This window comes from Pteropus vampyrus, unplaced genomic scaffold, assembly GCF_000151845.1.
Source record: "Pteropus vampyrus isolate Shadow unplaced genomic scaffold, Pvam_2.0 Scaffold36, whole genome shotgun sequence".
Lineage (NCBI taxonomy): Eukaryota > Metazoa > Chordata > Mammalia > Chiroptera > Pteropodidae > Pteropus > Pteropus vampyrus.
The window spans coordinates 2,419,951-2,431,088 of record NW_011888817.1 but is presented as its reverse complement, the minus strand read 5'-3'; the positions used below and the strand labels follow the sequence as shown (position 1 = coordinate 2,431,088).

Sequence of the window (11,138 nt, the reverse complement as noted above, 5' to 3'; positions counted from 1 at the left end):
CCCCCCCCCAGGGGCCCAGCAGGCGGGCTCCCCTCCCTGTCACCCCATTCTCACCCTGTCCTGCTGCTCTCAGGCAGTTTCAGGTCCGGTTTCTGTGATTTGGAGGGGCTTACTGTAAATGGGTGGATGGGTGGTGAGTTTCGCTTTGCCAGCTCAGCAGCTGTGGGGAGAACAGGCTGTCTCTGGAGAATGTCCACAACTGGTGGCTTGGTGCCAGGGCCCCTGACCTCATGATCTTCTACAGGGAACAGGGGTGTTCCTCAGTGAAATGAAAATATGGCTGGCCTGGTGCCTGGGTGCTAGATTTGGAGTCAAAAACCTTGATTCATAACCTGGCTCTGCCACTTACCAGCTAAACGTTTTCAGCCGAGGGAGCCCAAGGGAACCCCATTTCCTCTGTTATATGGTGGGACCATAATTACACCTGCTCTACAGAGCACATGGGGACTCAGATGGGACAGTGGAGGAGAAAGGGGAGGGTAAGCTGTGAAGCGCATTGCACATGTTAATTGTTAATATCATGCCATGTCCCAGGCTCCCCCTTCTGGGTCCCTTTCTACTGCTTTCTTCCCATTCTGCACTCTTGCTCTTTCCCTGTTCTCAGAAAATAATCTAATAATGAAAAATGAATTTTAAATGTGGTCATTATTTATTTATACCCCTTCTTCTGCTTCCAGTGGGGCTCAAAGCTGAGGACAATAATAGGCACAGGTGGGGGCCTGTTGCTTATTGATCCTGGAATCACCCAGTTAAGGCTGGAGAGGGGCTTGGAGGTCACCCAGCCCATCCTCCTTGTCACATATACGGGGAAGCTGAGGCCCACATGGGAGATGTTTATCGTGAGCCATGCGCAGATCGGCCCTGTTTCCTGCTCCTATGGAGCATCCCTTCTACTGAAGAAGGCTCGTGTGGAACATCAAATGACACAGTGGTTTCATTGCTCCTGTGATAAATGTCACAAAAAAAGAAGTGACTTCTGGAGCCCAGACCTCATGCAAGCGGCAGACGCAGGACTCGAAGCCAGGCATGCTGGCACCAGATATTAGCTCTTTTCTGAGGCTGTGTCTAAGGCAATGTGACGCCCCTCTCGGGAATGGTTGCCCAGCAAGCACCAGGAGCTGGCGCAGATCAGGAGGTCACTTCTCGACATCTGTACTTGGACATAGAAAATTGTTGGGCTTGCGGATGCTGCTTGATAGAAATCGTTAACTGTAGTGGGTGAAAAGACTTGTCTGATGAAACCAAGGGGTCTGGGCTCAGCCAACTATAGATTTAAAGGCCTGGGTGAGGAGGAGACGGCTGTGGATTCTGGGCAGTGAGAGGGGGATTAGGAGGTTGCAGGTCCGGGGGCTCCATCTGAGGGTTCCTGAGGTCACTTGGGCCTGGTCTATAATTCTTTGACGGCTGATGGCAATGGGAAAAAATGAGCTTGAACCTGGAGTAGCAACAGCAGGGTGGGGGGAAAGGGCAAGGCTTTGGAATCGGCCCCTCCCAAGGTTGAATCCCAGCACGGCCTCTTTCTGGTTATGTGGCCTCAGGCACCTTTATTGACCCCAGTTTCCCCATCTATGAATTGGGGGTATGAGCACCCATCTCCTGGGGTTGTTGTGGGGGGGCCGGTGAGGTAACCGTGCAAGTCTGGGGCCCAGCTGAGTGCCAAGCCCTTAGTGGGCCCAATGCAAACCTGGGAATAGTACAATTTCTACAAGGAGAAGACAGAACTCTTAGAGCCTGAGGGCATAGGAGCCATGCCCAGACTAGGGATCAGGAGCTAAGGGAACCAGCTGGTCTCTGTACCCATAAAATCGTTGAGTTGCGTCTGTGGTAGAGAGGGCGTGATACCTACAAAGTATGGGAAAATAACCCTAAGTCCCCTCAGTGTCTTGCGGTGTGAGGGATTCCTTACAGCTTGGGGTGTCTCATTCTGGCTCCTGACCCACTCCCACCTCCCCTTTCCTGCCTCCCTTAAAAAAACCCTTGCCCAGCTTCCCTCAGCTCAGCAGACAAACTGGCATTTTCAAAAGCCTGTCTGTCTCTCCTGGCGAAGACAGAACAACAGGGAAACAATTATGAAAAATAAAAACGCCACAAAAATTGTCATTTCCAAAGTACAGGTTTCTGATCTGACACAGTGGCCTATCTAAATGGCGTATTGATTTTTTAAACAAAAGAAAAACGAAAAGAACGATGTATCACTTGGGGTGTCGCCAGGCAGACTGCTAAGTGGTTGACGGAGGGGAGCTGTGAATGAAATGGCCTCGCGACCTTGGCTCTGGCCCTGCCAGAGGCGCCCAGGCCCTGTGAACACAGCTGGGCTCTTCGGCCCTTGCCTCTGTTCTCACTCTGTGTGTGTCTTTATCTTTCTCCCTCCTTCCAGTCTGACACATTTCCTGTGCCCCTTCTATGTGCAGGCACATGTCAGAGCAGCCCCTCTCTCAAGGATGCTCATCCTCCAGTGGGGGAGGCAGACACGTAAGCGAGTAAGTACACGAAAGTTGGTGGACCACGTGCGTTGACTGCACCTGGCAAATTGCCCACTCACCCACAGCCCTGTTCTCCCCAGACCTTTCTAAAAAAGACTTGGATCCACAAATCTATGTTTGTTTTATAAATAAATCTGCACATAATATTGTTGCACCACCAAATTTGGGGACCTGGGCTCTAAAGAGCCACGAGTTTGTGGTCCAAGTCTGTGGAGGGCACTGTGGAGACACAGAGAGGAGCATCAGGAAAGGCTTCATGGAGGAGGTGACCTCTGTGTTGAAGCCTGACCGTTGAGTGTGCAGTATCCAGGTGGATGAAGGAGTTGCATGAGCAAGGCGAAGGGGTTCTGCAGGATGAAGGAACATCACGGGCAAAGGCATGGAGGTGTGAAACAGCCCCTTTCAGGAATAAAGATGAAAAAGTAGATGGAGACAGTCAGAGACCTGGGCTCAAGCCACCTCTCTTATAGCCCACTTCAGTTGGCTGGTGCCTCTGTGAGCTCCGTGGGGCCTTGTGGAACCAAGTTGATGTCCCACCCAGGCTGGAGCGGATCGTCTCATGCCTGAGTGGGTCTCACTGGGCTCCAAAGCTGGATCTGCAGTTTGCACAGGAAAGTTATACTTTTTTACCTTTTTGACCCTGAACTGTCAACTTCTCATGGTCACCACAGTGCAAGTGCTGCAGCTGATGGCCTCCTGGTCCTCCAGTCAGGATTGTGGCGGCTGGGCATGACCATCAAGAATCTCACAGTGAAGCTCTGACAGCTTGTGAGCAGCAGCGGTTTCAGATCATCTCCTGGGGGCTCTCAGAGTCTGTCAGACGTCCTGGAGACATATTCTCACTCTCTCTGACCCACTCATGCCCACCTCAGAGCGTGGTTATGAATAGCAAATGACTTAATAGGTGGGTTTGCATAAACTCGGTGCATAGTAAGTGCTCAATAATGTTAGCTATTGTGAGTTTTTATTCACTCATTCATTTACTCTTTCAGTCATGCCTTTACTTACTTATTCATTCGTTCATTCTCCCCAGTTCACTCATGAATTTGGCACAAAGTCATTGCACATCTGGTCTTTGTCTATGCTGGGCTTATCGAGCCCAAACCCCTCCTGTGACAGGTGCTCCCAAAATTCAACACAGGTTGACACAGGTCTGAGAATTCAAACACACTCCTGTTTACCTGTGAGCATGATGGATACCTTTAATGACAGCAGTGCCTCTCATCTAAACAAGCGATGGCAGATGGCATCGTGGGGGCTTCTACCACGCTTGAGCTTTCTCTCCCGAATGGCCAAATGCTGCTGAGTGTCTCAACATTGACACCATCCTTTACTGAGCCCCAAGTAGATGCTCTGTCTGGGTCTAGAGCCCACAGATGGCTGTAGCAGGTGCAATAGTGACGATAAAGAGACTTGCTTCTTCAAGGAATTGGGAGTGAGGAATCAGAACCATGCGTATCTATTGATTTAATCATTTATTTATGTATCTCCCTGCCTCTTCCAAGACTTAGAAAAAACTAACGATAGTACTAGAGGTGTCAGTTAAGCGTCAAAGCAATGAATCTTGCAGGAGCTCTCAGAAGGAAGAGAACTCATGAGGTGTGGGGTGTCAGGGCGGGCTTCTTGGAGGAGTCCATCAGGTGGAGAGAATGGCCTGAGCGAGGATACAACATGGCAAGTCCATGCAGAAAAGCCGAGGGAGGTGGAGTGACCCAGGGCTGGAATAGGCCTCCCCCCTAGTCGGGGAAGAGCAGGAAGCCGGAGAAGACGCTGTCAGAGCCCTCAGTGCCCACCATGCCGTTGTAGTCATTGACCGCCAGCCACACCTGCTGGCCCACCTGCATCTGTAGCAGCACACCACCTGAGCTGACCTGCTTGGTGTTGGACATGTGGTCACAGAAGGTGGTGACCCTGACACCGTCGCGATACAGTTGCACGCACAGGTTGGCCGTTTGCGACGTGTGGTGGGCAAAGTAGTACAGCCCAGGGACTTGGCAGGTGAACTTGCCCGTGCTCGTGTCATAATGCCCCTGCGGGTTGGTGACAGCTATGTTGAACTTGACCAGGCCGTTGGCCGCTGGGAACTGAACTGTCTGCCGTGTGACCGTGAACACTGACTGGTGCTTCTGCTTGTATCTGCCCTCTTCACCCGGCTCCCCGGGAGGTCCCATGATTCCGGGAGACCCCGGAGCCCCAGAGGCTCCCATGGGGCCATTTTTACCAGGATAACCAGGTGTGCCGGCTTCTCCCTTCTGACCTTTGGGTCCTCGTGTCCCAGGGCTAGCTGGAATTCCTGGGGAGAGAGCAGGTGGGAAGGAAGTGATGGGGCAGGGGACAGATTGCAGGGGTTTGTTCTCTAGAACCTTCTTCTCCCAGATGCACGATCCACCTCGGAGCCGTGGGCAAAGCCTATAAGTTGGCCAGAGGGGAGGGAGACCCTAGTACAAGCCCTGCCTCCCCATGGACTCGCCCTCTGATCTTGGTTAAGTCACCTGTCTCTAAGCCTCAGTTTCCACATGTGTGATGGGGAGGGTAGGACTAGCCAGCTCAGGAAGATCTCAGTGTGCCAGAGGCCACGACTCTGATACCTTATGTTTCACCCACCCAATTTTTTAATACTTTTTATCTGGGGCCCAACATTAACAAGTTCACAACTCACCTAAAAGTCTAGGTCTTCGGTTTTTCTCGACAAAAATCAGAAGTTTGCTCAGAGGCAGATTTCCTGGAAAGCTCATCAGACTTAAGTTTCAGGGCCCATTAACGTGCACTGGCCCCTTCAAGGCCCTTTGCCTAATTTTATACTCATAAATGTTTTCAACTTTTTATGTTGAAATAAGTATAGAGTCACAGGAAGTTGCAAAAGAAAGAAAGAAAAACAAAGGGAAAAGGACAGGGAGGCTCCGTATGCCCCTCACCTAATTTTCCCCAGCGGCACATCTTGCACAAAAAAAGTACAATATCGAAAACTGGAAACTGGCCTTTCTGCAGTCTATGGGGCCCCACGTTTACACACACTACTTACGTGTGTGTGTGCGTGTATATAGTTCCAATACAATTTTGTAGCACATGTAGGTTTGTATAGCGCCGCCCTCCCTGCGATTGAATGTCCCTAATTTTGTATTATTTTTCTTAAAGAGGGCCCTCGACATTTTCTAAGCCTCAGAGCCCCACGAAACCTGTATCTGTTCCCCAGGCCAGCTTAGCACATGGGAACCACTGAATGGAGCCAAAGAGAATCTGTTCCCTTAAGAAGGCTATTCTCTTTAGTTCCCCCAGCCCCTTTTAGCCCACTGCAGCCTCCCATGACGGCTGGCCTGGTTCAACTTCCCTCATGTTGAAGATGAGGAAATTGAGGCCACAGACTTGCCCAAGGCCATGTAGCTGGTTCAAGGTGGACTCAGGACTCAAAGTCAGGTCTGGCTGAGTCCCAGTCAAAACGTCTGATTCTTGTTACTACCCTGATCATCGGAGCCTCCGTGAGATTTTTCTCTCCTCTTCTAAACCTTACTCATCTTTTAGGGTCTAGCTCCAACTTCCTCTTCCAGGAAGCCCTCTCTGACCACCCCACCTGCCCTCATCGCTGCTTCCTCCTCTGACTTTCTTAGGGGTAGATGTCTATGCAGACCTATTTGTGACAGATTCTCTGCATGGCTTGTGAGCCTTTTAGGTCCCAGGGTTAGGCGTGGAGGATCAGGATTAAGCGGACCTAAGGCTTCAGGCTTTGTGACTCTGGGCAGTTGACCTCCCCTTCCTGAGCCTCTGTTTGTCCAGTTGAGATAAGGACATAGTAGAACTGATCCCACAGAGCCACTGGAAGGGTGGGGTGGGAGAGCACACGTGCCAGGCACCTCATTGGGAGTGCTCAGTAATGTCAGGTCCTGCGATGGCTATCAGAGGTACTGAGTGGGGCCCTGTCTCATCCTTGGAGACATCTCCCAATGACTGATTGGGAGGGGCAGGATACTGCAGTGGGGAGGGGGTCCAAGAGGCTTGGAGGGTAATGGTTGAGGGTGTGGCCTTTGGAGTTGGATAGGATTCTACAGTGTGACTTCAGGTAAATTGCTCAATCTCTCTGAACCTTAGCTTTGACACTTGTAAAATGGGAATATATCGCTTCTTTAAAGGATTTTGACCTCAGTTTTCTCATTTGTAAAATAGGATTAGCAATTTTACCTGCTCCATGAGATAAATATATGTAGAGCATTTGGAACTGTGCCTGGCATAGTAGGAGCTCAAAAATTGACCCTCAGCCACCCTGGGCAGTGAGATGGCCAGAGGCAGGCAGTACAAGGTCTGGAAAAATGGCAGACCTGAGGTCCTCAATTCAGCTCACCCTGAATTGGAGAATTCCTTCTGGAATGTGGGCGAAATTCCCCACATTCTATTCCCCGCACTCTATTGCCAGGAGGGAAGATGGCAGTGGGGAGGTCCCTAAGGACATTCTACTTCACTGGTTCCCCTCCAGTCCCCTACCTCTGCCACCCCCATCACCTCTGCCTAAGCTGACCTCAGCCTCCAGACATACTCTGCCTCCCATATGCACCTCCTCTCTGACCAGGCACCCCCAGACCCCAGTCTCGCCAGCACCAGCCTCACTCGTATCCTCAGCCCCCTTCGCTCATGCCGGAGCTCGCCCGTGAATCTCCCACAGAAGATTCTGTGCCTGTGATCCTGACTTCTCGCTCACTCCTCCCTCCTCTAACGACCCAAATCCTGGGGAGGGAGGTGAGCACAGGTCTCTGATAAAAACAATGATGAAAACAGCAATAATAGCCATAGCCTACACTTAACCTGGTATCTACCATGTGCTTGGTACTGTTTTATATTTAAACTTAATTAATCGTCACCGCAGCCCTGTGCAGTAGGTGCTGCTATTTCTCCATTTTACAGATGAGGACACAGAGGCCCTGCAGGGTTAAGTCACTCGTACAAGTTTGCATGGTGGGAAGTGGTGGGGCTGGGATTTGACCGTCTGTGCATCGTGTACATTCACCGCGTGGGCTCCGCCTTCCCCCGGGGGTGCAGGGCAAGTAGTAGAGGGGTTGTAATAAAACGGTGGCTTAGCATTTTAGAGTTTGCCAAAGGTTTCACGTGGGTCGTGTCCTGTGGTCCCCCCGCCGCCTCTGGGGCAGGTGCTTGTGTTTCCTCCGCTATCAGATGAGGCAACTGGGGAGGCTCGAGATCTGGGTTCTGAGGACAGAGGGGCTACACCTGCCGTGAGAGTTGGACTCTGCCCTGGGAGAAGTTGTGGCAGGAGGGTCAGCACTCTTTGCCATCGAGTTACCGTCCTCCTTCCCCGCGTCAGCCCCAGACCTGCACTCTGCCCCCTCCCCGCAGGCCCTAGGTGACCCCTCCCCACCAGGCCAGCAGACTCACCTGGTTCACCTTTGGGCCCTTGTAGTCCGTCGTACCCATCCTTCCCTGGGGCCCCAGGCAGGCCCGGCATTCCGGGGATTCCATAGCATTCTGTGCCGGCCTGGCCCCCAGACGGCAGTGCCAGCAGGAGCAGCAGCAGGTTTAGTCCAAGGAGGGGCCACGAGATGGAGCCCTTGTCCATCCTGGAGAAGGAGCTGGATGGGGAGAGAGCTCAGCTGGCCCACCCAGCCCCTCACCATCCCACTCCGCAGCGCTCCTCCCTCTCTGTCCTCAGGAGCCCACCTCCCTTTCCCGGGCCCCTCACCCCTTGGGACCACATGATAGCTAGAGAGTGGGGTGTTTTCTTGGAGCCCGGGCTCTCAGCTCAGCGGAGATGGGGACCCTCCTTCTTCTCACATAGCAGGCTGTCCCTGGGACCATGATTCAGGAAGCCGGCGGGGGAAAACTGCCGTTTGCCCTTGTCTGGATGGGGGTCCTGACCTCACCTGGGGGTAGGAGGTTTCTAGTCTGGTCACAGAGATGTCCTCAGATCTGCTTCCCCTCTCCTAGGCGAGAGGACACCGTGTCAGAGCGGACACAGCAAGGAGGGCCCAGCGCTGACTGGGCGGCCCCTTCTCACTGTCTCCCCACATTCCCACATCCCCTTTCCCACAATTTTCCCTGACTCAATACTTTCTTTGGGGTATTGAGCTAGGCTGACCACAGTGACGCCCCTGTGTCCCCCCACCCCTGGGTCATGAGTGTCCGAAATGAGGAAATGGAGATAGCGCCGGATCTGGTGAAGGGTGTGTGTGTGTGTGTGTGTGTGTGTGTGTGTGTGTGTGTGTACACATAAGTCTCCTGGGCAGACTTCCCCTAGAGTTAAGTTCAGCCCATCTAATGTCCATTCCCATTTGTTGGCATTTATTGTTCCTGAGACTCAGTTATTTCACAATATCCCCAGAAGGAAGTTATAAAACCACCCCCCTTTTCAGATGAGGAAACGGAGGCTCAGGGAGATGAAAGCCTTTGCCAAAAGTCACGTAGTCAGTGGTTTCTCAGGGTCCGGAGCCTTGCCCTGACTCCCATTTAGCTGTTCCCAGAAATCAGCCTCACATGCACTTGTCAAGTGGTAGGCCTTATCACAGGAACTTCCATATGCTCCTCACATTTGTCGTACGTGGGGACGGACACCCAGGGTGGGCAAGCTGAGATGCTGGGCAGCCTGCTGTGGTGGACAGATTCCTCTGGCTCCAGGGTCAGGGGCCTTGGGGTCTCCTACCAGCCCTGCCACCCCCTTGCCCTGAGGCCTCAGCAAACCACTGACCCCTCACGGTCTCAGTCTTCCCATCCGCATACTGGGTGGTGGAGGAGACTGGGGCTTTGCGTCTTGACACCCCTCCCTTTGCTAGGGCTGCTGATGACCCCACCTTCCCTGCCAGCTCCACCTTCCTCACCTCCATCCCTACTACCTCCGCCTCTGACCTTGAGTCCCTTGTGGCCTGTGAGGCATTGCCAGTCGGGGCCAGGTTGGCCGAGCTGACAGAGCCTCCCTCACCCCCCGCCCCAGCTCTTTTTCTCTTCTCCTCACATGAGAATCCAGGGTGGAAGGAGTTGTTAGGCTACAAACGGTTCCAATCCCGACCCCACTCCTTCCCCCAATGTCACTCGGGGTGGGTGGTTTGCCCTCCCTGAGCAGAGGATCCTCCTTTGTAAATGGGGGTGGGGGCTCCTAATAGCTCCCATGCAGGGCAGTGGCGAGGAATCTGTGTGATGCATACTGATGCTTTGCCCCATGCTGGGCACGTGCAGGCGAGCAGAGCCCTGCCCCTGCCTTTCAAGTGACCTTCAGGGCTCAGTCTCCCCATCTGTCCTCCCATCCTCTAGCACGGGGCTGCAGAGTGTGGGACGAGAGCGAGGACGTGAATGCACTTGACCCTGGGAGACCTTGGGGTGGGGGTGGGGAGCAGGGGCACTGACAGGCTGGATGGCACCTGAGGTCCTATCTTCCTCGTCTCATTTGCGCCTGAGTCTGGTTTGTCCAGCAGATGGCAGCCTTGGCCCACACTCAGTCCTTCCCTGCCCCACCCACCCGGCCCAGCTCTGTCCCTGCATCCCAGGGCCAGCGATTTGCCACCGCGGACGTGGGTAGATATGGGTGGAATTCAGGGTAAGGAGCAGCCCCTTCCCACCATTTCTATGGCCTGGTCTCTTCTACCACTTATGGGGCCCCCGTCCCTGACATTTTCTTTGAGTCCCACTGCAATGAAAGAAACCCTCCACTTTGGGGTCAGGCAGAGCTGGTTCAGATCTAGGCCATGCCACTTTCTAGCAGTGTGACCATGGGGAAATGTCTCCTTTCTCTGAGCCTCAGTGTCCTTCTCAATCTTGCTGGGATTAAATGCATCCATGGCTATGAAATGCCCAGCATATAGTAGATGCTCAGAATTTGTTTCTTTTCCTAGTCCATGGCTCTGTATGTTCTGGGGAACAGGGTGGGGAGCTGGTGAAGACTGGAGACCCAGTGGGGGTTGAGGGGCTGTGTGTAGTCCAGCACTGCCCCGGTCTACAGAGGGGTCACTCTCTTCTTCTGACCCCCAAAGGCTGTTGGCGGGACAGCCCCAGGAGAAGGTCTTCAGGGCATATTGGAGGTGGGCATGGGGCGTCGTATGTATGTAAGGACTCCAAGGCTGCTCGTGTGTCAGCCTGTGGATGAGAGACACAGTCCCTTTGGGAGGGTCAGGGTGTGTGGCGGTCAACGTGTGAGAGAACATGGGTGTTTCTAAGGCACGGGTACGTTAGCAGAGGAGAATGTGTACATCTGTGTCAGAGGAGTGTCTGGACACATGTCTCAAGGTGTGTGAGCAGGAATACGTCTGATGGTTTATAAGGGGCACTCGAGCGTGCGAATCAGGGGTGTATAGGTACCACAGCACGTGTATCCCCGGTGCGTCTGTGAGTTCGAGGGCATAACTCGCGTGGCCGCATCCAGGGCCGTGCAAGAGAGGTGCAGGGAGTGGATGTGTGCTGAGGTGGGGACCACTGTGCCCGCATTTTGGTGAGGAGAGGCTGAGTTTTGGTCCAGGAATGAGAGTCCACGTATGTCTCGAGGAAGGTGTGTGTGCCCTGGTGGTGTGCATATGTATAATCGGGTGTGTGTACATGCGTGTGCAGCATGAGATAAAATTGGCTTGGCTCCCTCTGGGAAAATGCACCGGGCGCTGGACATTTTCTGATCTCCTTATTTTCCTCACAGAGAAAGGACACAGTGGGGCTTCCTGCTTCTAAGCAGCTCCTGGA

At 53.2% G+C, this 11,138-nt stretch overlaps 1 protein-coding gene across 3 annotated transcripts; it reads right to left on the bottom strand.

Annotated features, from left to right (window-relative positions):
- Positions 1 to 3,951: 3,951 nt before the first annotated feature.
- C1QC (complement C1q C chain) lies at positions 3,952 to 8,481 on the bottom strand. 3 transcript variants are annotated; one of them, XM_011357549.1, is made up of 3 exons: positions 8,340 to 8,481; positions 7,860 to 8,053; positions 3,952 to 4,776 (listed from the first exon to the last, which is right to left on the bottom strand). In XM_011357549.1, exons 2-3 carry the CDS (start codon positions 8,038 to 8,040, stop codon positions 4,220 to 4,222), a joined length of 738 nt encoding a protein of 245 aa, XP_011355851.1. In that variant the 5' UTR covers positions 8,041 to 8,053; positions 8,340 to 8,481; the 3' UTR covers positions 3,952 to 4,219. The 3 variants fall into 3 exon arrangements, with proteins under 3 accessions (XP_011355851.1, XP_011355850.1, XP_011355852.1); XM_011357548.1 differs by having other exon boundaries at positions 8,345 to 8,481; XM_011357550.1 differs by having other exon boundaries at positions 7,860 to 8,041; positions 8,345 to 8,481.
- Between the last annotated feature and the right edge of the window lie 2,657 nt (positions 8,482 to 11,138).

Bases quoted from the DNA above. Each gene is read 5' to 3' on its own strand.
- C1QC (XM_011357549.1), bottom strand. From the start codon at position 8,040: ATGGACAAGGGCTCCATCTCGTGGCCCCTCCTTGGACTAAACCTGCTG. The intron at 4,777-7,859 runs GTGAGTCTGCTG...CTCTCTCCCCAG, and splicing joins AGGGCCCAAAGGTGAACCAG to GAATTCCAGCTAGCCCTGGG.